The following is a 27,812-nucleotide window of genomic DNA, read 5'->3' as shown; positions in this document are numbered from 1 at the left end:
AACAGCAGCTCACTGAGGGAAAAGCCTGAGTTATTACAAAAGTGTGATTCAGATATAAACAATGACAATAATGTGACAAGCGTGCAAATTTCGACTAAAAATCAAGGTTAAACTCATTAAAGACCAGGATTACAGTCATCATGACTTTTGTCACTAGTAACTTGTTTTACTGATCACTAAAGTCTGTAAATGCGCTCACACATGACTGCTATTTCGTAAACAGCAAAAATGTAGAATGAATGGATCATTAAATATATACATAATATATATAATAATATAGAAATATATTCACCCAGACCTACAGGTATTATCCAAATGTCTAAGAGAAGCTTTTCAGCGTTGTTAAACACGGCTGTGGGCTTGAAAACATTTCATAAAGTGGTAAAGGCAATTAAGTTTAAACATTTTTCCGCTACTCCACAGCTTCGAACATGGTTGCAACAGCATGCGGGAACTGCTTGTGTTTTCGTGTGTGAACTTCCTCTTCGCAGACGCACTTGTCGATGCGCATCCTCTACCACCCTGCTTCTCGGTCTGTTCCTTTAAATGCTCACAGCCCACGCCTCGAAAAGCGGCTTGTTCCGGCTTGCCCCTTTACATCTTTTTATCCTTGCTCACAACATTAAACTAGTGCCATCCTCATTACACCGCTCCCCTGACCCTTACGCACCAGCCTTTGAAGCCGAACCGCGGTGCAGTTAGTAAATCATATCTGGGGAGGAGCGTGCCCCTCTCTGTCCGTGCAGCTCGGTGCTGAGTCCGATGATGAGGGCCAGTTCGGGAACCATCACTGGCGGAGCAATACCACCATCTCCTCGTTTCAGCTTCGGTTTGTCAAGCAGAGGGCGTGTGGCTCGCCGTACCTGAGAGGAGCGAGCGTCTCTTGTCACGTATTCTGCGAAAGGGGGGCAGAGGATTAAAAGCGGACCAAGGCACCTGTCTCTACTGCTCTGGGATGCCGTGCCGTGTCAGTGTCGCATTAGAAATAATGTTTCCCCTGCGCTTGTTTTGCAACTGATGAAGAATAATTTTGAAGGCATGTTCACGTGGATGGCTATGAATATGTTTATTCCGGTGTTCTGGTGTAACGCGTGAGGTAAGTGACTTATCCAGAGGTGCGCGCTACTTTCTCCCGCTGCTCAGATTTTTCTGCAGAGCTTTGACATCTTGGGGTTGTTTACATGTTTTTGTTTAGGGGTTTTTTTATTCCCCCATCGTTTGCAAATAAGAGCTTGTATCGTGGCTCATGATCAAAAAAAAAAAAGCAATGTCTATAATAACCATCATGCTCCTAGCGCATTAATTTCTAGAATTGAATTGGCACTGGTGTTATATTAAAAGAAGGTGGGCTGTAGTTGAAATGAAGTGACAGCACTTAAGTGAGCTGGGAATACAAACGAGGGGTTTTTCTGGAAAGAGTTGAGGCACTCAGTGGCAATATGTGAAGCGATATGAAAGTAGATGTGCTGCTGTAATGGTGGAGACTGCTTAATGTTGGCTCCAGTGCGCGGAGATCGCTTCCAAGACAATGTGAAATTTATGGAGTAACATCGCTGTTGCTGAGAGAGTGACTTCTTGAGCCGTAGCAGAGCAGTTTCCAAGTTCAGGTGTTGCATATTATTTACCGCCGCTGTCATCTTAAAGTTTAAGCATGCAGCATGGCCGCCCTGCAGGGAAGGTTACTGTATAACCTGCTGATTTGCAACTGGAAGCAACCTTGTGTTCTAGCATTATTAACCAAAGGTGCAGCAGCCCTCCCTCCACTTTGCTGCAGACACAAATCACAGGCAAAGTGAAACAGACTATGGTGCAGTGTGTATATAATATATGCTGTATAAAACAACCAGCAGCAGCTTTGTGAGATGTATGAGTGCCCTGCCTCCCATTTAGACACTACCCCCACACACTGTGATGACAGACATAATGAATAAATAATCACACAAGCCCACATACCCCCACAGTACACTGAAAAAAACAAGTGACATGACATGGTGAAACAAGTGATATGAAATGTAATGAACTCACGAGTACCATTGTCTTATCAGGGTTATCTTGGCACTGTTATGACTTAGAGTTGCTAAGCTTTGACAACATTTAAAACGAGCTGTGTGGTAATTCCAGTGTATTGGTGCGACTTTATGTTATGGTTTTATATCGCAGGCTCGAAGTGCATCAGCGTTCTGTGCTCCCTGTGCAGCAGATTGGATTTTCTGTGCCCTTTGAGAGTCTTGCAAACAATTACCTGGCGCCATCATTTCTCAGTGTTAAAGTCTAACTTTCCCTTCATCCTTTATCTGCTGCTGACTGTCATTTGCATTTATTGTTTCCACTTCACAGAGGTGCTGCTACCTACTCAAATAGAAAGTTTTCATTCATATAAAAACTGTCACTGTGAAATGAGGTTTTCCGATTTGCGATTTTGAAGTATCCATTAAACTTTAAAATGTAAACACTGAAAGATGTTATTAAAATGTTATTGGCAGCAGTGTTGTGCGCGTAAAGTTTCAGCCTTGTTGTGCTTCGATGTTCCCACGAGGCTTGGATGGTAAAATTATGGTAAAATTATGGCTGTGATATTTGTGAGGTTGAATTTAACAGGTCATTGGCACGTTGGCGAAAAGTGTTAAAAGTCACGAGTATTTAGAAATATTTCAGCCTTTTTTAATATAATGTGTAGACATATTTCAGAGGCATTAAATATGAATAAACTGGAGCTGTGATGTGTTCATTACAAGTAAATTACGTTTCGGTGGAAAAAGTAGGAGAACCCAACAAACCCCCCACCCACCCAACTGCACTTTATTGTAAAACTCTTGAAAGCATTGATATGTTTTGCGAAAATGTCCTTGGCCTTCATGAGCAGCATTAACTAAGCATGTTTTTCAATGGCAGGAGGAACCGGAGGTCCCAGAGGAAACTGTGAGAAAACATGCAAACTCCACACAAAAAAAAGGCGTTGGGTTTTGAACCTTTGACCTTGAGCGACTGTGGTGCCTTATTCAGTAGCAGTCATAACACACACACGCAGCATAGTGTATCAATACATAATTAGTGCTTTGTGCCTCTTCTGTGTTTTTTTCTTCTTCTCTGTTTACACAGATATTGTGATGAATCACAGGGGGGGTCTTGTCATGCTGGTATTGTATTGTGAATCCTCGATACAGGAAATGTGGATTGACAATAAAAGGGAATGTCAGGCATCCAAATACATTACGTCAGAATTTGGCTTAGAGACAGTTACAGTCTGAACGTCTTGGACTGCAAAGCCACAAGGAGGCCCTAAACTTATAGCTGTCACAGCCAATTTAAGATTGTATTGTCTAAGCACTGCATAACTGCTTAAAACATGTTTTCCTATTTCACTTTTACTATGCGATGTTGGCTTTAAAATTGTTTAGAAATACAAATATTTCCCTTTGTACGCCCCACGTTCTTTGCTTTCTTCATACACAGAAGTGTATGAAAAAGTAGTGCTGCCCCTGAAGGGTCTCTCTGCAGATACTGGGGGGGTGGAATAGAGGTAACTGTACCACATCGCTCCGCTGGGCCTACAGAAATACTTAAGCGGGAGTCAGAGTTAAAACATCATGACCCAACACATTCAGGAATTGGTGGCGGCAACAGACGCACACGTAAGGTGTAAGGGCCGCATATCAAAATTCACCCATCCATTGTTACTACATGTCTGTTAGCTCTCACTCCAGCTATGACCTAATCCTGGTGGCTAGTGGGTGTGTTCTGCTTGGACTGAAGCCTCATTGGCTGTCTGCTGGATGATCCTTACTTCCGCTATTCCTTTCAAATGTGCTGCCATTTTCAGTAGCAGAAATTAGGTTTCAGTGTGTAGCGAAAACCTGTAACTGTAACAAGGACTTGAGCTGTGGCATGATATTTTCTAAGAGCTTCAACTGTGTTAACTCAGTCTTAGTCCAAGCATAAGTGATACCCATGTGATGAGCTAAATGTCACCCCGATGTAGAGTATTACTTCAAGTCCTGTAGAACACTCCCTAACAATCTTTGTCTGTGTGTGTGTCTCTCTGTGAGACATGCCAAAGGAAACTCCAGATGCCCCCCCCCCACACACACACACACACACACACACACACACCCAGAGGGGGCCAAGCAAGGCCTCACAGCCAGATGATAGCTCGCCAACTGTTGGCTGTAAAGACACAATGTACTTCTCATCGTCAACTGAGTAGAGTGGGTAGCTCAGCAGCACCATGCGAGGAAAGCAAAAAACTGCTTTGGCCTTGTGTGTTTTAAATTTCACCAAGCTCGCTTATATTGACCCTCTTCTTTGTTCATGCTCTTCAGAATGTCTCATTCTCAAGTGAGAACTCGAGGCGCTTCTGCCACAGGCATCCCCGAAAGAATAAAAATTAAAACAATCATTGCTCATAGGTTAATTTCCCTTTTTTAGTGTAATCAGAAAAGGAGAGGACCTCGATGAGGAAGTTGTGGTCTGCAGTAATGCACACCCACTTCTTTCTGTCACAAGACTGGAAGTATTCATGACTGTGTGGGCTTTGTGTCTGTTTGTATGTGCATGCTCTGCCTAAATGCAGCAGTGATGCACTCATGCAAGAAATAAAAATCTTGTGTCTATTATGACATTTTTTTTTTGCCACTCATGTGATGTGAGGTACTCATGCTTTTTATTTTAATAGTGGTGTGATAGCGTAGGCTTGCATCGAGCAACCCGGGAAGTACTGCTGTACCTCGAGCACTCAGGCACAGTTGTAGCTGGGGCTTATTTGTGAAAAAAAAATGACGGGATAGCAGTTTGTCAGAACAGGAACAGGTGGCTGTCAACGTGACTACAGACAGTGAATCACGGTTAAACAGTTGCCCCCAGAGGCTACACCCCCCTTAATCTGCAAGGACTCACAGAAAGACATTATCCGGCTCACGCGCCGTGGTAAAACTCCCCACCTTCTTGGTTTTCCAAAAAGCCCCCAGAAGCCGGTTCATCACATGAGTGTTACCTCACTCTTTAGCAGGTTGTGGGCTACAAAAGCTGTAACCGGTGTTATATTTGGGCTTCTCGCGGAAGGAAATATGACGCGCGAGGACAGAGCGGGGCTATCCACGCGGCCAAGCAGAGAGCGCTGCCGAGGCGAGTCGTGGGTCGTTCCGAAGGTGCGTATGTCTTGTTTTGCAGTAAATCTGGCAGGCTGCCATTTATGTGATTATGGCTGCATATGGATTTGCAGGACTTTTTGGGCATATTTGCTGTTTAACGCGGAGTACAGCACGTGCGTAATGCGCACAGTTCCTCTTTTTTTTGACCTCCTTCTGCTGCAAAGTTGCCATTGTTAACAGACTTGGTTTTCATAAAGCTTCCAAAAATAGTATTTAAAATAAAATTAGAAATGGTGTCTTTTTCTGGTTTTGGATAATAGTTCTCCATTAGTTTGATACATGCAGTACCTACACATGTAAACAAAAACCGGTCCAGCCGATTAACAGCTCCCTCTAATCGTCGTCTTTTTTTCAGTTGGCGTGTGCGTGATAAAGTTATTTTATTGTATCTCTAAATCCGTTTGAGTGAGGGCACCAGCTGTTGTTATTTTAGTGAATATTGTACTTTGAGCAGATGCAACAGACTATGAATGCAACAGGCGCTCACCATTTGAAGGCAGTGTTAAACATTTTGTATAGTGGAGACGGAAGGATCATGTTGTGTTAGATTTTTTCCTTTTTGTGGTTATATTTTATGAAAGGTTTTGCGTTTGGTCAATAACCAGCTATGTATAGAAGCTTAGTCATGAGGCTTTTACACAGAATATTAGCACATTTGCATGTGTGCTTGTCAGTTGATTCTCTCTGTGTCAGCCCTGTGATTGACTGGCCACCTGTCCAGGGTGTAGCCCAACTCTACTTCCAAGACAGCTTGGCTCTGCTGACCCTGAGTTCAAAATGCAGCTGAGAAAATATATGAATGAATGGGTTTGGTCAACTGAATCATCTACTGACAAGATGTTTTTAATCATACTTTCAGATTAGTCATAACATCTCTATAATATACTAAGTATTTCATATATAAATAACATGCAATATAATACAGAAAAAACAAAACAAAAATAAAACCACAGCATTACTTTATCCCATAAACAAACATCCATTATAAATTCAAAAATATACCTGATACTTTTCCTCCTCTCTCATGCTGTACACAGTGAGTGGCTAAGCCTGACTCTTCTAGTAAATCACAGCAGTATTTTATTAAAGCACTAATGTAATCTGGATGTTAATGTAGTAAAATAGAGTATCCCGGCATTATATCCTGCACATTGTGCCAAAGCGACTCAAATCTTGAAAGCGGCTTTTGGCTTATTTCCGATTATCTGTGCACATGATTTAAAATATATTGGAAAATGTATAATTACGTTTTGTAAAAATACAAAACAATGGATATTAAAACCAGTATTAATGATCAAGAATTGCTTTGGGTTAACTTTTCATGATACTCTGTGTGTGTTGGTGCAGTGTTGGGCTTTGAAATTGTCCTCACAATAAAAAAAAAAGATTCTGGTACTATTCAGCTCTATGTGCATAGCTGTCTGTGCACAACTGTCAGTGCTTATCAGTTATGTCCACACTCATGCACACTCAAGAGAAGGTACGGTATGTTATAAAAAGCAAACCAGGAAGACTCAGCATGACTAATTTCAGTCTCACAATCATGTAAAACTTTTCTTTTGGCTTCTCTACTAATATACATTCTGAACTTTTGCACTCTCATAACAGGTTCACAAATAATGCTGTTAAATTCTCTTTCCTACTTGCTGTTGTTGTCATCGTCTGTTCCCACTTGTTGTTGCTTTTGTAATGAGATCGGTGAAATATAGACCTGGACTTGAAACTGTGTTCTCGCTGAGGAGGTGCCATTTATTGCGGTGTGTGTTTGGGGAACACACACCTACCCAGTGGCAGCTACTTCTTTTAGGAAGTTAAACGGTTTTATTGCCCTCATTGCAAATAATAAACGTATAACTTTTATGACATGTGAGGGGCTGCCTTTGTACTTTGCAAAATGCGTGGAACTGAAATACCTATCCAGTGTTCACACTTGCTGGGCTTCATGCACATCGGTCCAAATGATATTTGAGTTCAAATGAGATATATTAATTGATCCCTAAATAGCTAATTCACATCTTTACATCCTGTTCCTTACAGTCATCGTTGGCACTGGCAAGCAGGTGCTGTTGTCGGGGTCGTTGACATGCGTTCCACCTGAGCTCGGCATCGCCTGTCTCGGTGGTGTGGTGGCAGGATGCCAGTGCAGGCGGCCCAGTGGACAGAGTTCCTGTCCTGTCCCATCTGCTACAATGAGTTTGACAGCAGCGGCCACCAGCCCATCAGTCTGGGATGCTCCCACACGGTGTGTAAGACCTGCCTACACAAACTGCACCGCAAGGCCTGTCCCTTTGATCAGACGCCGATCAGCACCGACATCGACCTGCTGCCTGTCAACTGCGCCCTGCTGCAGCTGGTTGGCGCTCAGGTGAGGCAAAAAAGAGAGAACTCCTGTTTATGTGAGCGATTGTGACACTGTCACAGTGAGAAAAGCCTGAAGCTTTATGTGTTTATATATCTTCTGTGTTCATCCCTGGTATGATATCAGGTCCCAGATGTTCAACCCGTGAGTCTGAGCAGTGCAGCAGAGGTTAAACACTATGAGGTCTGCAGGATGTGTGTAGAAGAGCTGGCTCTCTACCTAAAGCCCATCAGTGGCTCAAAAGGTACTGTATGTGTGCTTTGTGTGGTACATTTGGGCAGTTGTGAAAAAGAATTAAGCTCCTTATATTCAGTGCGTGGGGACTGCAGTTGGGCTGCCTGTGTAACTTGGCATTGATGATTCTCACACTTCTCACGATGCTGGAAGCTTGTGTGCTTTTATAAGGCTGAAGGAACATTCATCTCTCTGCGGACTATATAAAAAGAAGATTTTATTACTGAAAAAGACTGGTTCTTTGTTCATAGACTTCCGGTTTATGGGATTGGGGCAGTGCTCATCATTTTGCTCAATGGTGATCATATCTGGTTAAGAAGGAAAAGCAAGGGTTTGGTTGGAGGTTATTACATGCATAAGAACACTGACTGCTCAGCTGTTGTTTTTGTGTAGGAGGATAAAGTTCTTCTTAATTTGTTTTTCTTCAGCTATTATTTAATTGAGACTAAATATCTGATGACTAAAGTGAATGCTTTCATTGTTATTTGGTTTTAGAAACAGTGGGTTTAACTCCGGAGCTGTCGCTTAATACAGGTGTGGCAAACCTGAGCCCGAGTGTGCTCAGTAGGCCCATGCAGAGGAAGCTGGTGACCTTGGTGAACTGCCAGCTGGTGGAGGAGGAGGGTCGCGTGCGGGCGGTTCGGGCAGGCCGGTCTCTGGGGGAAAGGACAGTCACCGAGCTCATCCTTCAGCACCAGAACCCCCAGCAGCTCTCTGCAAACCTCTGGGCTGCAGTGAGGGCACGGGGCTGCCAGTTTCTGGGACCCGGTAAGTGTGCATGACAGAAACATATTAGCTATATCACATAGTGCCTCTATACTCATGCCTGTGAGGCAAAGCACTTTCTAATCACAGCTAAATTCCAACTATTTGCATAATGTATATGCATCATCACTGGAGTGCTGTAAGGTATGCTAAAGATGTAAACATGTAAAACATGTTGTCTTAAAAACTATCACTTATTAAACATTTGACACTCTGAAGTTTTAAATGTGGAAGCAGTGCAGTTAAAGAGTTTTCCTTAACATTAACGATTCATGCTGTTAGACTAGATTTGTGTCACCCTGTCATCTTTTATCAAGTCAGTGGACTCATTGTGTCCAGAACTGTTTAAATTGCTTCATCAAACCGCCTGCTGGTGCTGGAACCTGGTGTCCTGTGATGATTACTCATAGGGCAGATTCTGACTGGGAAAGATTTTCTTGTCATGATAACACAATGAGTTCATTTAAATCTGAGGACACCTCCAAAACCCTTTGTTTACTAGATATAGACTTGCCTTTGTTTAGTCTTTATGTAACCAGTGTTGAATATTCGAATATGTATAGCATGTGCATGCTGCCCATGTCACTGAGTGTGTTTGTGCTAAAAAGTTCTCTCTTTTCTCCCCACTTCCTCTTCATATACTGCTACTTTCATTCTGACTTCCCCCTTCATTACCACCTTTTTCCTATCCTGTCAATCTCTCAATCCTTGTACAACCCTCCAACTCGTCCTCCATCAGCTATGCAAGAAGATGCACTGAAGCTTGTCTTACTGGCTCTGGAGGACGGTTCAGCTCTGTCCAGGAAGGTGCTGGTTTTGTTTGTAGTCCAAAAGCTTGAAGCTCGATTCCCCCAGGCCTCCAAAACCAGCATAGGCCACGTCGTGCAGCTGCTCTACAGGGCTTCCTGCTTCAAGGTACAGGCAGTAGATGTATGCACACTTACAGGAATGTGTAAACATGCTGAAATGACAGGTTCTACATTTCAGTGAACTGAACAAGCAAACCACAGATCATTGAATTTGTTCTATGTCAAACGTTACAAAACCATCACCGTTTGGTGCTGTCCTAAGAACCCAAGCCACGATAAATGGCCTCATTAATGGAGGGGACCTAAATAGATTGTCGGGTACGACTACAGGTTTCTTTTCTGATGAGGCGGTGCTTCAGATTAATATCCCCTTTTTGGCATTGGTTTTGTAGGTACTTTCCAGAACTTACATTCTCGTCAGTACAATGTTTTCCAAAAAAAAAAAAAGTAAAATAACGATTCGTTTAAAATTAGTCATAGTGTCTGAGAAAGCTTTGCAAAACTCCCTTTCAGCTGTGGATGGATATGAAAATGAGCACAATCCAGTGGATTACAGTGTGAATCCTCTCCACTTAAATACTGGTACTAATAATTCATAAAAGGCCACTTCTTTATTAAGAAGATGGGCTTCTTTAAATATATTTTCGTGTGTGTGCGCATCTGTGTGCGCGCGTGTGTATTTTTATGCCTGTTATCTGATGACAGACATCGCTGGCAGGGCAGAAATGCCAGCTATCTGCTTGTGATGCAACGGCAGTTTATATTTGCACCTGTTGCCCCGCCTCGCAGGACAGACAGAGACATCACAGAGATACACAGAAAGATAAACGATGCAAAGATAGATAAAGGAGTAAAGACAAAACCTGATCGTGAAATTTGATTGTGTTTTTATATTTGTAAACAGCTGACAGTTGGTGTCTTATGATGATTACTCATAGGGCAGATTCTGAGAAGGGGAGAGTCCCTTTGTGTGATCTGAATTTGAGTGTTTGAGTCTGAAGACACCACATGTTGACAAAGTGACGGCTCTGTTTGATTTACGAGACTAATTGCAAACACGACACTCAGCATTTGAGGTTTCACAGATAGAAATGTATTGTAATTTAAGGACAAGGAGAGTTAACAGGAATTTAAAACAGGCACACATTTTTCCAAAGAAGCCATGCAGGTGTGCATTATAACAACATGATTTCATTGCTGGTACAAAATTACCATAGTAGCCTTAATCATTCAATTTTCTGACCCCACAAAACGTCAATGGTGTTGATAACCTAAAATTGTGCCTCAGTTTTAAGTGCACTATTTATAATATACACAAGAGTACATGAAGCTTTATTTTGAAATCGTGTTAAAGTTTGATTTTTCTTTTTTTTTTGTCTGTCTAATCGTATTGGAGACAAAGGTCATTTGTGTCCTTGTCTCTTCTTCTCACTCCCCTGTCTCTCATCCCCTCTCTCGCTCATCCATCTTCATCATCAGGTGACAAAGCGTGATGAGGACTCCTCCCTGATGCAGCTCAAGGAGGAGTTTCGCACATATGAGGCCCTGAGGAGGGAACATGACGCGCAGATCGTCCACATCGCAATGGAAGCGGGCCTGCGAATCTCACCTGAGCAGTGGTCCTCTCTGTTGTATGGAGACCTGGTCCACAAGTCACATATGCAGTCCATCATTGACAAGGTACCATTAGGCTTCGTGTCCTCACCTCTGGTGACCGTGTGCAAGGTTGTGACAGCTTGAATTTGCTTTTTAAAATTTCAAGCAGTGTTTATAACTAGAGATGGCACGATACCACTTTTTTATGTCCGATACTGATATCACAAATTTGGATATCGGCCGATACCGATATAAATCCGATATAGTGTTTTTTAATCAATAAAACTGTTTTTTTAATATCTTGCTGCTTTTTGTATAAGTTCATACTCAAGTTAAAAAAAACAAACAAACACTAAAGCTAATCTGTTATACCTGTATGCAAAAAATACACTGCACCCAAAATATTTCATAGTTCAGCAATATTGATCAATCTGATAAACTTAAACCTACTCCATCCTTCCTATTCTGGTATTTTAAATATTAAGCAACCTAACTAATAGTGTTCTAAAACTCCCAGCAAAAAATAAATAAATAAAAAAAAATAGGGAACCACCCTCCACCTCATGATGCTTAATTGACGTAATCAACTTTAATTTGATGCAGTGTGGAAAAAATGCTCAGAAATAAATTATTTTTCAAAAATAATTAAATAGATTCAACATCTTCAACAGAACTGCAGACTGCACAGATGGTACCTTCCCAAAGGAAAAAGTACTATAGCTTACTAGGGTATATTAGACTTAATAGTTGCTATATACAGTAATGGGCTTCTATACATTTTACATCAAATTAAAACTTTGGGTGTAAGATTCGGATAATTATTGATTAAAAGCTAGACATTTTAAATGAGAATAAGAAAGAAAAGTATTTCTTTGTGCCCCCTTTTCCCTGTTCATGCCCTATCGGCCCCCCTGGCTAAACTTTGCTAGATCCGCCCCTGCACAGTTACCAGCCATCAGGTACATAGAAAAAGATCCTCGAGTAGAATGTAATATTAAATAAATTCTAACAACAGCTTAACAAGCTTAAACGTGCTGCTGCTGTTCAGCTGCTGGTTTCCTCTTTCTGGGCAAAGGTGGCTCCATATATCAGTTGTTAAGCTTAACGCGGGAATGCTTTACAAACATTCAGAGATGAACTTACACATTTGCTTTACTTCTCTCTGGGATAACTTCCTCGGAGATGAAATGCCGGATTGGTAGCGAGGCTACAAATACACACAGCCGCTCTATCACGTGATGCATACTGCTGCTACGTGCCACGGTTATGAGCCGAGTTATGCCATGTTGCAAGTTTTGTGAGGTGCTTTTTTGATATTTAATGGATCGATTACATTTTTTATTTCTCTCCGATATCCGATCCAGTAATTTATGTCAGTGTCGGACCAATACGTAATATCGGATCGGTCCATCTCTATTTATAACAAGCGTCTGGAGAGCGGAAGCAGAGGAATAATGCAATCATCTGTTTATTAATTCTTTGAAAAACGACCATCATCTTCTTTCATCTGCTCTAGTTGCAGTCTCCAGAGTCGTTTGCAAAGAGTGTTCAGGAGCTGACGATCGTCTTGCAGAGGACAGGAGATCCTGCCAACCTCACAAGCCTTAGACCACACCTAGAACTGCTAGCCAACATAGACCACAACCCAGGTACATCCCTTCATTTAACACCATGGATCTCAAGCTTTTTCTGGTTTTCTTCACATGCCCCACACTCCACAGTTTGTATCATTTATTAACAAGAAAATAAGACCCAAGTCAGATTTTTGTGAAATAAACGGTGGGACAATAGCATCAGGTTTGTTTGTTCATTTGCTTCCCTAGCATCCTCCTCTGTCACATCAACCCATTGCTTATCCTCGTTCAAAATCTCTGTCTAATATCTCCACTCCCCCCATTTGAACATGTCCAAACCATCTCAGCTTTGCCTCTCTAACTCTGTTTATATTGCCCACCTTATTCAATTTTTTTATTTTCTTTTATATATATTTTTTTATTAGTTCACTCTATATTTCTACCCCTGGATATCCCCAGTGACTCCACCTACAGTAGCTTCAACACGCCACTGGTGTGGACTGCCACATAGAGAACAGTATTCATCCATCAATCCATCCAATTTCTTGCACTTATCCTTATGAGGGTCGCAGGAGGGCTGGAGCCTATTCCAGCTGCTGTAGGGTGGGAGGCAGGGTAACAGTATCCATATGGTTCTAATTATTAGGGTTTCAGAAGGATTGTTGAGTGAAAAAAGTGCTGCTTACATGCCAAAAGGCAAATTGCGAGTGCAAGACAGAGGGAAAGTTATGATTCATCATGTGTGCTAAACATTTACTAATCAAAACATAATGACTAAGTGTTTGATGTCTATTTGTCTTTTACATACACCCTCAGCACTCAGAAATGTATTCTGCACTGTGCCTCTCAAATCATTAGACAATATATTATACATGCTGCATTACTGCAAGTGGCTATATTTTCTTTGGTGTCATGTGGGATATTATCCCTCTGCAGTGCTGCTGCTGTGCTACAGCCAGCAAAAAACTGGAAGCTTGTGCTTTTCAAACAAAATAGTCATGTGACCTTCAGCTGTACAATGTATTTTGTGTTAATTATCAAATCTTGACATCTTAATGCACGAAGCCAAGATCTGAATGCTGTAAATATTACTGTGACATTTCATTATGATAGTATTTAGCTTTAGCATTCCTGCTTTCATATCTTCTTTAGTTATTAGACTGTGTAGGAACGTCCAAAAAGATAGAAATAACGCTCCAGATGGGGAGAGTATTAATTTGACTTAATGGTAACAGGGTCTCAGTTGTTTATTCTATATTTTCAGTGGGCTACACTACAAATTTCTTGGTTGAATTCTACTTGGGCTTTCTGTAATTTAGTTCTGTGAATAGCTCACACTTACATGTTTCGGATCATCAGACAAATTTAACAATTAGCCAAAGATAACCTAAGTAATCACAAAGGGCATTTTTAAATGATGATTTCATTTATCAGTGGAAAAAAGCTATCCAAACCTACCTGTGTGAAAAGTAATTCACCCTGCCCTGCCCTGTCGACATCTGTCATTCTGGAAAGCATCACAAATAATGTCCAAGGCTTTGGAACTTCAGTGAACCACAGCCAGAGTCATTATCCACAAACGGAGAAAACCCAGAAGACTAGTGGACCTTCTCAGGATTGGCTGGCCTATCAAAATTACAGTTCCACTTTTGGGTGGAACTGTTTTAATCCCACTATTGGGTTTAGGAAGCAACAGGTTGAGAAATATGGGTTAGGGCTAGTAATTCCACCCTTTACACAGAACAGTAGATTAAATTTTGTGGATTTCTAGTAATAAAAACCTCTGCTTAACAAACTGTATGTTGTCGTTCTGTGTGCAGATGCTTCCGCACCATCATGGGAGGAGCTCGAAAGTGTGATGCTGGCTGTAAAGCTGGTGGTTCATGGTCTAGTGGAATTCATACAGAACTTCAGCAAGAAGAGCCATGAAACTCCACAGGTACCCTGAGGCTAACAATTATAGTCGCAAAACAGATAACCAGGTATAAGGTGGGATGTGCTGCAAGTTTGTAAAAGACCATTAACATAATATATGTTTTAAAGAGCTGGTAGAGCTGTTAACAGCTAACAGATTTAGTTGAGAGGACTGGACCTCGTCTTTAAAAGTATAGCCAAGCGAATAGAGACTGAAATTGCCGTGTGAGTCTCATGCGCCTGGAAAAGCACTGAAATTGTTGTTGTAGGGAGATATGTTCATTATAGTAGGTTTACCTATGAGATAAACGTAGTAGTTTAATAGTTGGGTCTGTGCATTTTGCAGCCTCAGGCAAACAGCAAGTATAAGACCAGCATGTGCCGAGATCTTCGTCAGCAGGGAGGCTGTCCCCGAGGAACCAGCTGCACATTTGCGCACACACAGGATGAGTTGGAGAAGTGAGTGTGCAACTACATAACTTCCATTTTCTATGATTAAAAAAAATAGCATCTAATACATGTCCATTATACTGAATGCTCCTGTTGTGCATCCTTTACTCGATAGATTTAGATTGAGGAACAAGAAGAGCAGCAGTGTGGGCCGTGGGTTCCCTTTAGCGCAGGGGGGAATGAATAAAACTTTCACCATGGAGGGCAGCATTCACTCTGATGTGTCTGGAGAAGTAGGACAGGGGCTCAAAGGCAATGGAGACAGCACAGCCACCATGGCGGAGGGAGTACCCAGCCTAAATCACCCTCAGCTGATCTCCAGAGGGCTCGATGTGATGGAGGAATCTAAGCGAGCTGTGCCAAATGGAACTAGTGGGCCCAATGTGTCTGGCTCCAACAAAACCACATCTGGGTCAGCAGAACAGTAAGAGTTGTTTCCACCTGTTTGCTGATGTTTACATCTTCTGTTGTTGGTATTTAACCCTGTGATCAATGTTAATTTTGCTTTAAGCGTAGCACTGCTGTTTATATGTCTAAGAGAATAACTACAGGTGAAAACTCTAGCACCATATGAATTTCCAACTCAGTCCTAATCTTGTACTAACTCTTTTTCTGTGTGTTGTCATTCGGTTCATTAGGAAGCCTCTCTCTCCTCCCAGGACTCCAGTCAGCCACTCATCAGTGATGTCTCCCTTGACCACAGTCGGACGGTCTGATGGTGGTGCTCCTATACCCAAACATGGTCAGTTTATTCTGCGTCCATCGCATCCTTCTCAGGCGTCCGAGGTATACTACCAGGAGCCTCACTCCACATATGACACTGCCCACTATCAGCCAGCCTGTGAGTTTGTTTTTACACGAAGTTGGATGTGCAGAAATACTTCACTGTTGTGCGATAGGCGGAAAGTGCTCATAGCTTCTGTTTTTCTTCTTTCCCTCCTACTCTCCAGCAGGTTCCTATTACCCATCAAGTCTTCATCCCCCTCACAAACCTTGTATGGCTCGGTTCCTGCGATCCTCCAACGTCCCAGAATCCTCTCTGCCACCTTCCATTGGTCCTCCATCTTCTTACCCAAATGAACCTCAAACTCCACACCCACCTTCTTCGTCTTCCTCGGGGTACCCATCACACCCGCCTAGAGATCGAATGGGACCTCACACGTTCCATGCCCACCCAGGGCACCCAATGGGCCCTGCTCATGGAGTTTACGCTCCCCTCTATGACAGCAGGAGAGTATGGAGGCCTCAGGTGAGCAATCTCGACTATCATACTACCATAAAGTGTGGTAATTCTGCGACTTTATTTGTAATGTTGATGATTACATTTGCAGCTGTACCACAGAGAGGACGCCAGGAGTAACTCGCTGCCTCCAGAGGTGCTGCATTCCTCTGTCTACCAACCTCCACTCAGGGAGAGGTTCAACTCTCTAGACAGCAACTACTGTTCTGGAGCTGAACATCGTGCAGGGCTACACAGGGTAGGGGAAACAACCATAGACTGTATATAAAAGACATACTTTTTGTGTTTGCATCGAAGCTTTGTTTAATCTATGAGTCTGTAGAGCGCAGTTGTCACCATGTAAACGTGAACGTTTCACCCACATTTGCGACTAAAAATAGACCTGCAATAGAAACGTCTCTCGGAGCAGGCATGTGAATAAAAAGTATGACAACAGCCCACTTTTTAAACAGAAAGACTGATAATGCAGCAGCAGCAGCAGCAAAGACGATGATGTCATAATTTATACACACTCAGAGCAAAGAGGCAGAGCTGTTACCGGCACAGTGAGCTCACAGTGAGTGAAAAGAAAATGTTTTTCTAGCATCCAAAACAGCAACACTGCTACTGTAATCACCATTAAAATCTTTGCTGGGAAAAAGCTCAGATATTATGGAGGGGACTGTAGCTGTCAGAGAGGGGGTAAATAAATGATAGAACAAAGCTGTAAATACATTTCATCTCTTCAGTTAAGTGGGCATATGTAGCGTGGGGGTGTACAGGAATTGGCACACTTTTAGAGCCAGCCCCAAGTGGTCTATTGAAGAACTGCAGCTTTTGGCCCTTTATCTTCCAACATATCTTCACCATTGCCGAGGGCAACACTCACTACTAATTGGCTGGAAAAATAAACTTTCCTCTTATCAGTAACATCTCGCTTAGACATTTAATTCAGTGGTGATATTGTAATTTCCCCCATGGCTCATTTGAAGAGCAGAAGTCTTTAAAATAAAATAAAAAATATATATTTGAATTATTGATCAGTGGGCATACAGAGAGAGATAAGTGACTGAGTTATGCTGTAATTAAAAAATAGTGGTCCCTACTGAGGGAAATAATGCTAACATCCCAATATATCACATTACCTTATCAGTTTTTAATTGGTGGTGGTCTGTGTTACACTGAACAGATTTATTGCTTCTTTACAGCAACATCTCCTCTCCTTCTCTTACTCTTTTTACACCCACATATCGCCTCACCTCTACCTTCCCCTTCAGTCACAGAGCTGCAGCATGGAGCTTCAACCTCCTTTATAGTCCTCCCACTTCTCACCCGAATATGTCTCTGCCTCTCCCACTCACTTGTCTCCTTCTCATATCGTCGTATAGCATTACCAGCTATACTGCTGCAGTGCTAAAGCGCACTTCACCGACAGAGCTACATTACCTGTCGTACATAACAAGACTCGTTTTGTAGGGTGTATTTGTGGAGATAAAAGTGAAAATGAGGAGATGCAGTGTAAAAAAAATCTGCAAAGAGCAAACAAACATGATCCCATCTGGCATTATTATGCGTTACTAAAAGCCAAGAAAAGAAAATGAATCCACTAAGTGCAATGCAACTCAGTATCCCCCCCACTTGCATGTACACGTGATGAGGAAAACTAATAGAAAAAATAACCACCGTGAACATTTCTCTGACACATAAAGGACATTACATTATCTTGCATAGTTATTTACAGTTTCCACCCTGGCTGCTACCAGTTTCAGACCTAGGCCACACAAGTGCAGAAGACTGCAAAGGCTGTATCAATACTACCATTTTGGGTTCAGATATATTATTATTCATATTATTTTTATATATGCTGTAATATCTCTGTTGATGTTTCCTCCCCTGCCCATCGCTTCCCTCTTCAGGACTACGGACGTGTTGCTCTAGGCTATGAGGATCTGTTCAGAAGGAAGCAGGAACAGTGGGCTCATCATCACCATCATCACAGTGCCAACAGACCCTCCCAGTCTTCTCCCATCTTCACCATCGATTTTGGGACAGAGGTATCAAAGCAAATAAAAGAGATGCCCATTTCTCCTTATTTACACACACACACACACACACACACACACACACACACACACACACACACACACACACACCACTTTTAAGGGGATTTATTGCCATGACAAGTAAAACTGCCCTTCTTTTTATTAAATATTTATTAACGTGCTCACTGCAGGCGGATGAAGCTACGAAGGGGTGAATTGGTTATGTGTTTTAACGGTTTTAAATTATGTTGTTTTTTAATTCCTATCCCAAAAGCTTATGCTTCAGCTGTGTCCAATGCTATTTAAGTGGGAGATAGTTGCCTAGCAACTGTGGAGGAAGATACCATAGCAATGCACAATTGTGGCGTGTGTGGGTGTGTGTGTGTGTGTGTGTTTGTGCGGGAGAAAGTGAGAGAGAAAAAGAGAAGGCAAGACTTCACCAAGCAGTGACTCAGGCTTTCAGCGGAGTAAAGCTTTGTTTAACAGTTTGGCAGATGTCTGTTTGTGAAAACATCCACGATTAAATCGACCACTTATTAGGTGCACAACTTTTTTAATTGTTTGCTTAACACGTTCAGTAAAATTTGAAAGACTCTGCATAACAAGAATAAGCAAATAAGACCAAGGAGACTGGCTGTCGGCGCAGTGATTTTTGCAAAGTGTCAGCACTGGCAGCAAGTGCAGAAATTCAACTTAGTGAGTACATGTGGCTGCTATATTTTAAGGACGTTACTTTGCTTTTTGCATGGTCTTGGAGGAATTGAATCCCATCTAAACCCACACACAGGCTGCCAATCTGTCACAGGGATGACCAACACGCTCTCATCTCAGGGTGTCAAATACCGCCTTTCTGTCAGATTGCTGAGATATGAACAAAGTGTCCTTTGACTCACCGGCTGCAGCAATATTGTATGCTGGGAGATAACTGTTCTGTTTTAAAGAGTGACAAAGTCCATATAGGGAAGCAAAAAAGGGTGGGTGTGGTTTTCAGTTACCAATTCTTAAGCTTGGGAACAGTGGTTTCTGTTCTTTGTGTTTAACACTTTGTTTTGATCTACACTTTAATTTTGCTCTTGGTTGTCAAGTTCAGGATCATTTGCAAATTATGCTAAAGGATACTTAATGCCTTTAAGGTGGTCCTTTAAAGGTGTCCATACGTGGTGAGTTAAGAGCAGCTTCTTGTTGCTGTAACCAGGTGTCACACAGCACAGGTGCCAAAGGAAACCAGGCAAGGTGACAGTATTTAATGAACTGGGAAAGAGAATGGGCACCTTAAAAATATGTTAGCTTTTCTGCATGATTTATCAAATGCAAAATATGAAATGTTGAACCAGCATGCCATTCACACAGCTGAATATTTCATGGCATATTCCTGGCCGAAGATCAGCGGAGGAAAAAAAAGGTGTAGCTATTCTCCTCAGGTGCCTGAAAAATTGAAAAATAAATCTTAAATTAAATAAATAAATAAATGTCCTTGACCTTTGGGCAAGTAAATCTAGAGCAATGAACAGCAAGCACAAGTCATTTTTTTACTGTTTTTCTATCTCTCTCTTTCAGCATGTGGAAAATAGTGGAGGTCAGTGTGTGGGATGCAGGTTCAGAGGTGATGAAGGCTTGGCTCACTACTCCCCTTGGTCCTGTGGTACCATCGGGCCCTGCCTCAGCTCATTTGAGCCTGAAACGCTTGCGCACACCTCATCTCACGCCTGCTCTGAGCACTCGGTAAGGCTCTTCATATATACAAAAGGATCAATTGTTTATTGCAAAACACAGAATTTTTGGCTGTGTACAAATGTGTGCGATCGCTTTAAAATGTGCACGTGTTTTCCCCATGCAGGAGTTGGACAGTAACGAAAGTAGAGGTGGTGGCGTCGGAGATAGCGGCGTCGGGAAGCGATGGCTGCATTCGCTGGATAACTACCGTCGCTTGAAAGACGAAGACCCGATCATTCCCTTTAGTGAGGGGCCCATTATCTCGAAGTGGGGGGCCATTTCCAGGGCGTCCCGCACAGGCTACCACACCACTGACCCTGTCCAAGCAACAGCCTGCCAAGGGAGCGCCAGTACCACTCCCATCAACTTCAAAGGTGAGCAGGGATAAAAAACGAAAGAAGATATCGTACGAAAAACTCAAAAGGGACCGAAAGAGAAGAGAAAAGATAAGAAATGTTTAAAAGTAGATCAGTACCTTCTTTGAAAAGAGTTAAAGCACAATCTGATGTTTTTTCTTATATTGCTTTATTTGGTGTGATTCAGTTGTTTTTACAAATGTTTTACTTTACAACTCTTCATTCATTCATAGATTACAATGCTCACTTGGATCACAGTGACTACAGGTGGAGCTCCAGAGGATCAGACTCTTCCAGCCACTCCAGTTTCCTGGAGAGGTACAGCATTTACATTCAGACTCTGTCCTTCTAGTTTTTTTTCATTGCTGTCATGTGAAAAGGAGGTTTTCACAGGGCTACGCACACCATTACTGCCTCCATAGGAATTAAGAGGGTAAGTAGCAGCCAGATGCTGCTAATCAAATGCACACGATTAACTTATCATCACCAAGAGAGACCACTGAGATAAATGCAGAAGTTTGGTTAAATTTCGGGAGCATACCCAGCGGTGGGCATCCCATCACATTTACCCCCATCACATTGTGCAACAGTCAGAGCTAGAAATCAGACACTAGAAGCCTCAGTTAGGATTTTAAAGTTCAGGACGGAACAATTAGAAGAAGACCGAGCAAGTATGGTTTGTTTGGAAGGGCTACCAGGAGAAAGCCTCTTCTTTCAAAAAGTGACATATCAGCACGGCTTAGGCTTGCAAAGTTTCATCTATACAAACCTGTCCTTGGAACAGATGAGACCAAAGTAGAGATGTTTGGCCATAATGCACTGTTCCATCTTTGAAGAAAATCAAGCACAGCATATCAGCACAGACATCTCACACTAACTCTAAAGCACGGTGGTGGAGGGTCGATGAATTAGGCTCATTTTACGAGCCCAAGGATCTGAGCATCTTGAGTTAACAATAAACTCCTGTGGATACCAACATATTGTAAAGTGAAATGTGAGGTCATATGCTGAACCACTTAAACTCAGACCTAATTGTGTCATGCAGCATTACAGTGATATCAATCACAGCAGCAACTCTTCAACACATTGGCTATGAAGGAATCAAGGTGTCACAATAGTCCAGTCAAAGTCCAGACCTAAACCTGACTGAAATGCTCTCTGATGCTGGGCCATAGAGAGCTGTGCAAAAACAAATGTGTGCTAACCTCTATGAATTGCAGCAAATTCCTCTCGAACGATGTGAGAGACTGATAAAGTCATATAGAAGACTATTACTTCAAGTTATAGCTCCTAAAGGCCTGTGGAAATGTTATTTTTTCACATGATTGTACATGACCACACAGTAATCTTTGTTTAAAAAAACTGATCTGTGCCGGTCTGTGCTTGCTTTAGTGAGCAGCTCTGTGCTTCAGAGCTACATGCCAGACGAACTTCAATAGGGAGCGGAGAGAAAATTGTGTCTGATCTGAAAGCTCACCGGACCGCCTTTAGCCAGGATCAGGACCGAGCCGAGAGCGAGTCAGACCCAGATCAAGACATTGAGCTCGAACTCTGTGCTCTAGACATGGAGGATTCGGACCAGCAGGAAATAAAGTCTCAGGTCAGTATGATTTTGTATATGCTGACGCTATATGTAGTTTCATGTTCTGAAGATTGATGTTGAATTTGCCCAACTCTGAACTGGGAACAGTCTCAGTAAAAAAACAAGTTGAGAAAAAAAAAGGTTTAATTATCGACCAGACCTCTTTATCCTTTGTCTTGTGTTACAATTTTGCCTCACAGGAGTCGTTAGACCTGGTCACCCCACAGTCTCAGGATGCTTCCCTTCTCCTTTCACCTCCGTGCTCCTCTACCCTCATCTCATCTCCTGCAGCAGAGCACCCACAAACAGAGTCAGAAAAGATGGATGCTCACCTGTTGAAAAAAATGGCCTTCAGGTGAATTACCATGGTAATCACTGTTCACAGGATTGCCCCGAGTCTTGAGTCATTTTTGACTTAAGTGACGCACAATCTCTCGCTGTCTTCCTGTCTCACATCTTTGCTCTCTCCTGTTTTGCAGGAAGTCTCTGTCTCCAGGAGGGTTAGTCTCAGGAGGTCTGGGCATTGCGAAGCTCCAGGTTGGACCCCCTCGACTGGGTGACACTTCTACCCGGGCTTGTCCCGAAACATCTGGGCCAGAGATGCTGCTCAATGGAAGCTAAGAGGACACAAAGTCAATCACTGACCTACAAAGAGCTACACCTGAGTTCCACATCCTGGTTGAATGGAAAACCTTTTAATTCCAGCCTTCATATATGTTGATCACATGCCTAACTGAAACTTGACAGATAATGATCAACAGCCTGTGCTGTGCCACGCTGCAAGGTCAAGAGTTATACACATTTTACTAATTTTCCAACTTTGCTGTTTATGGCTAGGAAGGTAAATAGCCAGTTTTCCCATATAGTAGATGCTGAACTTGTCTGTGTTTGCCGTGCCAAATCTGGTCATATTTACAAGGAGGGTTGGAGAGCTCTTAAACCATCCGATCGGTCACATAGGATTGAATTCATTTGTTTCGTTTTTTTTGGGGGGGTTTTCTTGTCGTTCTGCATAAGCTGTCAGATAAAGTTTATGGGTGACAATATGATAAGTGAATGTTCTTCAGTTTTACCAAGTTTACTGAGATCCTTTCTCCCAGTATAGCATTGAGGTACACAGGAAATTAAACAGAAGTCATTTGCAGCAGCAGACCCTCCAATTACTTACGCCTGTCCCAAACATTGAATGCTTTGACATTAATTCGCTGTGTGTAATTTGCGTTTAGCTTGTGCCTTGGAAAACATGCATTTCCAAAAGTTTCAAAGCAGGTGCTGGTTTATGGTCAAGGCCCACATAGCTTTTTAAAGGGTAAACAGTGGGATTATTTATCCCTTTTTTTAGGCGGACAAAATTTTTTCCATGTCTTATTAGGCTATAACAAATGCCTTCTCTGAGCAGCCTTATGTTTCATATTGACATTTCATTTTACGTCTCTGAAAAGATTAAGACATAGATGTTACTTATACTGAGACCAAAAATAGAAAGGGCACGGCACCCTTCTGAGAAAATAAAAAAAAGAGCAGCAGAGGTCTTTAAAAAGTGCTGATAGTGAATCAAGCCTCTGTCTTTTGAGTCATATGATCTTTTAAACGTTGGGCTCTGGATTCCAGTCCTGTCATGGGATCAGAGGCACAAACATACAGACCTAAATTTTCAAAAGATCACTGATCACCTAAGGTCAGTTTTCTACTTTTTTTTTTTTTTAAATGAATGATACAATGCTTTTAACATAAATGTATTTTATTTAGGAACAGACTTTGTAGTTCAAGCAGCAGCTAGAGAAAATGTAATGAATTTCTCTACAAGTCAGTTTTATCTCTTTGTGCCTGTAGTGGCACTAATCAGCTACTCTTATTAAGTTAAAGAGTTTCACGCCGTCATGTGACTGCCATTCACACAAACATGCAATACAGTGGCCTTTCTCTCCTTAGCGTGGTCTAAAACGAAGCATGTGCTCTACAGTCCCCCCGCTCACACACAAGCTCTGTTTGTTTACCATTTCAAAGGTGTTAACAAACACAAATGTGATCTTAAAACGGAACTGCATTTTAAAAAGTCCACCGTCTATTATTTCCGGTCCCGTCATTTTTTGTTTGTTTGTGTATGTGTGTGTGTTGTGTAAACAATATTTACCAGCTGTGCGTGATGTTTAAAGGTCAAGCCTACCCAAGAGAGGGACGCCACTTCGTGCATCTGTTCATCTATAAACCTTTGTTTTACTTTTTGAAAAGTTTTGGTTAGTTTCATTTAACTAACTTCTGTGAAGTTGTTTGTTTGGGTATTTCTGTATAGGTTTTTTGCCACTCTTTTGTTGTTAGTTGTGTGTTACATTGTGGTAGACTTGCTTTCTAATGTTTGTCTGTGTTACATTGCCGTGTGCTACTTCACCGTGGCTTTGTTTCAATATGGGTGATTTCCATACAGCCCTGCTGTGCCTCACTCCTTTTATAAATATGAGGCTTCTTGTCATGAGTGAATTTTTCTTAGTGACTTTAATAAATACAAAACATGAACCCATATATATATATATATATATATACATACATACATACATACATACATACATACATACATATATGGGATATAAAGTTATGAGGTTTGTTTACATCCAATTCTAAATCTTGAGGTCGAAAGCTAACTGATTTTCAAGTCTTTCAAGCTCCCTTAATTTCCTCTTATCCCCGCTACTGTACCTATTTAAAAAACAAACTCAGAAACATAAGCATTAACATCTTTTCTCTCATTATTTTATAAAAGTAAAAGGAGAGAGAAAGAGAGAGAAGGGAATTGGATAAATTGGTCTGAGCATTTCATTATAACTTGATGTGATACTCTTTAGAATTTAAAAAAAAAATTATTTCTTTATTTTTTGTTTTGTGTGACCGTGAAAGCCAAGGGCAGGCACAGGGATTTAGCTGCTTCCAGACGGTTATTAAATCAGCTCAGCTACCTATACTATCACTCTGCATCTGTTTACAGCTTCACCTTTGAAGTACAACATAATAATGTCAAGTGCCATGTTGGGTACAGTACAATCAGTCTCTGAAATCCGCGCCCCGTCCCACAGCTTTTAATTTTCCTTCCCCTGTAAACTGTGCGAGGAGGGAGAGGCTCTGTCAAGTCGAGGAGTGAGATACTTCTCTTGTAGTTGTGCTTTGTTCCATTAGAGGGGGCTAGCGGACCCATGTCTGTTTTGAATTGCTCAGGGAAGTCTTAATTTGCTCAGCTACTTTGGCTTTTTCTATATCCATCACTTTGAATATTATGTGGAAGTATTTGCCTGAATTTCACTTTGCTGATAACTGACCCTTTCACCCCAACCATGCGTGGGTTAAAGTGTTAGCACTGATTATGTTATTTGCCAGTGTTTTCTTTGCCTCTCGGTATTAAGTATTGGCTTTGCTATTTGTGTTCACATGAGAAAGGGCTGGGCACTACTGTATGTAAAAACAGTATTGTGAGTATTGAAGTAATGTCAAAGTGATACTCCCTGTTTCCTATAAAGTGTCTGGAGCACTGCTGTAGTGGCTAACTGCACTGCACTGCACTGATTCTCCCATCGCACCCAGCGAGTGCCCCTTCCCACTTCCCTTCAACCCACCTCCTAAACCTTGGCCCTCCCTGCATCCTGCGTCATGCATGCGATCTAATCCCTCTTGTGATGGCGGAGGAGTAATGACAATTCTGTAGTTGTGATACAACACACCCAGCGCTGTAAGAGTTCTGCACATGCCCACTGTGTGGCCACGTCAAGTGCTGAAGTTTGCTTGCAGCATTTTAATTGCTTGCTCATGAAAATCAATTATTGTTTAATAGAGATTATATTATTATTGTTATAACCACATTTGGTTGTTGTGGTATTTTTTTTTCTTGGTATATTCGAAGTCTGCTTCTTTTGGATATGAAAGTTTGCTAAAAATGTTTTTTATTAGAAAAAAAGTGTCGCATTATTCTATATTATATGGGGGGAAAGCCTGTTTGTTGATTGTGAAACATATGAACTGATGTTTTCTGACTATTCATGTCTGTATTAGACATTTTATTTGCAAATCTATTGTTCGATTGAAATGTAAACTATTAAGAGATGGTACACATCCGTCATTGTATACAGTCTGACACCATCATTAGATGGACTTTTAGTATAGACGCTCATTTATACAACCTGTGATAATCAGATATAGTTAAATGTTTAAGTCATTGGGGCAGTTGTGTAATGTTTCAGAATGAGGAAACTACAATCCTTAAGAGACGGTATATCCAAAAGGTCCCCAAGATGAATAATACTGTTATGTATTCCATTTATTTCCTTGGAAATATCACGTTGTGAAAGGTTTCCCTTTTACTAATTGTGCAGTAATGCAGGGCTGGAGTAAAGTCTAACCTATGGTGGTGATGATTTATGTGCTCTTAATAATGTATGAAACTGTTTGAGTTTTGTTTTACTGACTGATTCTTCTGGTGCATTTTCTGGCTTGTTCAAATGTATTACAATGACTTGCAGACAGCTTGGCCCAGCGGCATACTGCTTCGGGGTTGCACTGAGACGTTAAGTTATGAAAAAGAAGATTTTAGCACATGAAATTGCATGCTATAATAAACCAACAATAGTACTGTGTGTGTGATTCTTGTCTTGATTTGTCTTGTTATAGGATTAGATGCTGGAGCACATTTACAACAATTAACAACAAGAGGTAAAATCCACCAAAAAAGGTCGAATCCATACAAGTCTGTATAATAACGGCCATCAGTCAAACAATACTGTTTGCTCTGGGTCTAAACAGAGCGCGTTGTGTGCGACGTCTTCTTTTGCGCATGCGGGCCGCTTTGAGGGTTCACACTAGAGCACGTTTGCTGTCACATTTTATTTGTAGTGTGAACAAGCAGACAAAAAATTTGGATTTGATCAAAAAATCGGAATTGAGCATTAAGACCTGCAGTGTGAACGTAGACAAAAAAATGACCTCTAGATCCACCCATGCATCCAGGCTGGAGAACTGAGAGAAAGCCCACCCAGATATGAGGGGAACATTAAAAATCCACATACAAAGGCCACCAGGCTGGATTCAAACCTGAGACCTTTGCGCGCCAAGGTGACAATGCTAACTGCTACACCACTGTGTTAATGATTTTTCTTTTCAATGTGATTTCCTAGGATCTTTTTTTAAGTAGAATATCACAATGATGCACCCACATTGCTTCAAAATGCAGCAGGACTATACATTCCTTCCTGCGTGATTGTTGCAGTGCATTTAAACTAATCAAATCAAAGTGGCTGTTAAAAGTGTGGACTTAAACATGAGGTGGTCAGTGTTATTGTGAAGCGTTCATTAGAAATCTCTTATTTCCTAACAGGCTAAGTATGTGTGTGAGCCTGCTGTGACGTGGTGACCTGGTTTTCAATATATTTAAACGGAGTATTGTGCTTTGTGTTCCCACGTACGTCCCTTATGAAACAACAGGCTGGACAGGAAGGGCCAGCATGGCACCGACACAATGAGAACCGTAGGTGTGTTTCTCATAACTGACTGCAGCGGGACATAGTTGTTGTTTTTTTTAAACCCAAGATATGTTGTAAACAGAAGGGCGCCATCAAGACTGTTTTGTTTTGGGGTTTTTTTTAATGAGGTGCAACACAAGGACCAGATATATTTAATAAGTGTATAAAACTGGTGATCAAAAAACAATTTCAAACTACGCAGTCCTTTTTTACAGATTTATTATGTGAAAACTGGAGCTGCATATGAATTTAAACAGAAACTTCTAATGGATAGTTTTTTGCAAAGTGAAAAAAAGGTATTAGAGACTTTTTACCTAAGTAAAAGAATCATTTTTAAATAGCTTAGTAGTTCACAGGATGTATATTTAAATATATTTAAGTTCTTGAACAAAATGTACTCACGTGAAATGGCACTGTTAGAATCATATGTATGATATTTTTCGATTATTTTAGAAATATTTATGTATCTTTAACATTGCAGCTGTTGATGATTTTAATTACAGATATATTGCTCTGTAACTTGATCTATAATTGCACTCAAAATATAAAGTGCA

General features: G+C 41.4%; 1 protein-coding gene across 7 annotated transcripts; it reads left to right on the top strand.

Annotated features, from left to right (window-relative positions):
- The first annotated feature begins 331 nt into the window (after positions 1–331).
- Positions 332–26,371, top strand: rc3h2 (ring finger and CCCH-type domains 2). Of its 7 annotated transcripts, none has more exons than XM_082542763.1 (20): positions 332–1,096; positions 7,185–7,512; positions 7,633–7,750; positions 8,236–8,508; positions 9,245–9,420; positions 10,794–10,994; positions 12,427–12,559; positions 14,305–14,423; positions 14,745–14,857; positions 14,964–15,260; positions 15,487–15,689; positions 15,799–16,097; positions 16,180–16,326; positions 17,984–18,121; positions 19,667–19,831; positions 19,947–20,196; positions 20,412–20,496; positions 21,571–21,778; positions 21,961–22,115; positions 22,240–26,371. In XM_082542763.1, exons 2-20 carry the CDS (start codon positions 7,282–7,284, stop codon positions 22,379–22,381), a joined length of 3,453 nt encoding a protein of 1,150 aa, XP_082398889.1. In that variant the 5' UTR covers positions 332–1,096; positions 7,185–7,281; the 3' UTR covers positions 22,382–26,371. The 7 variants fall into 7 exon arrangements, with proteins under 7 accessions (XP_082398889.1, XP_082398888.1, XP_082398886.1 ...); XM_082542762.1 differs by having other exon boundaries at positions 333–1,096; positions 14,964–15,272; positions 15,802–16,097; XM_082542760.1 differs by having other exon boundaries at positions 334–1,096; positions 14,964–15,272.
- Positions 26,372–27,812: the final 1,441 nt, after the last annotated feature.

Source organism: Aulonocara stuartgranti (assembly GCF_965226115.1).
Source record: "Aulonocara stuartgranti genome assembly, chromosome: 7".
NCBI classification, from domain to species: Eukaryota; Metazoa; Chordata; class Actinopteri; order Cichliformes; family Cichlidae; genus Aulonocara; species Aulonocara stuartgranti.
Note: the sequence above shows the minus strand (reverse complement) of the source record. Positions and strands in the feature narration are given on the sequence as shown.

Excerpts from the sequence above, each read along its gene's own strand:
- rc3h2 (XM_082542760.1), top strand. The coding sequence starts at position 7,282 with ATGCCAGTGCAGGCGGCCCAGTGGACAGAGTTCCTGTCCTGTCCCATC. Across the intron at positions 12,560-14,304 it reads CAACATAGACCACAACCCAG|ATGCTTCCGCACCATCATGG; the intron begins GTACATCCCTTC and ends TTCTGTGTGCAG. Across the intron at positions 20,197-20,411 it reads CACTCCCATCAACTTCAAAG|ATTACAATGCTCACTTGGAT; the intron begins GTGAGCAGGGAT and ends ATTCATTCATAG.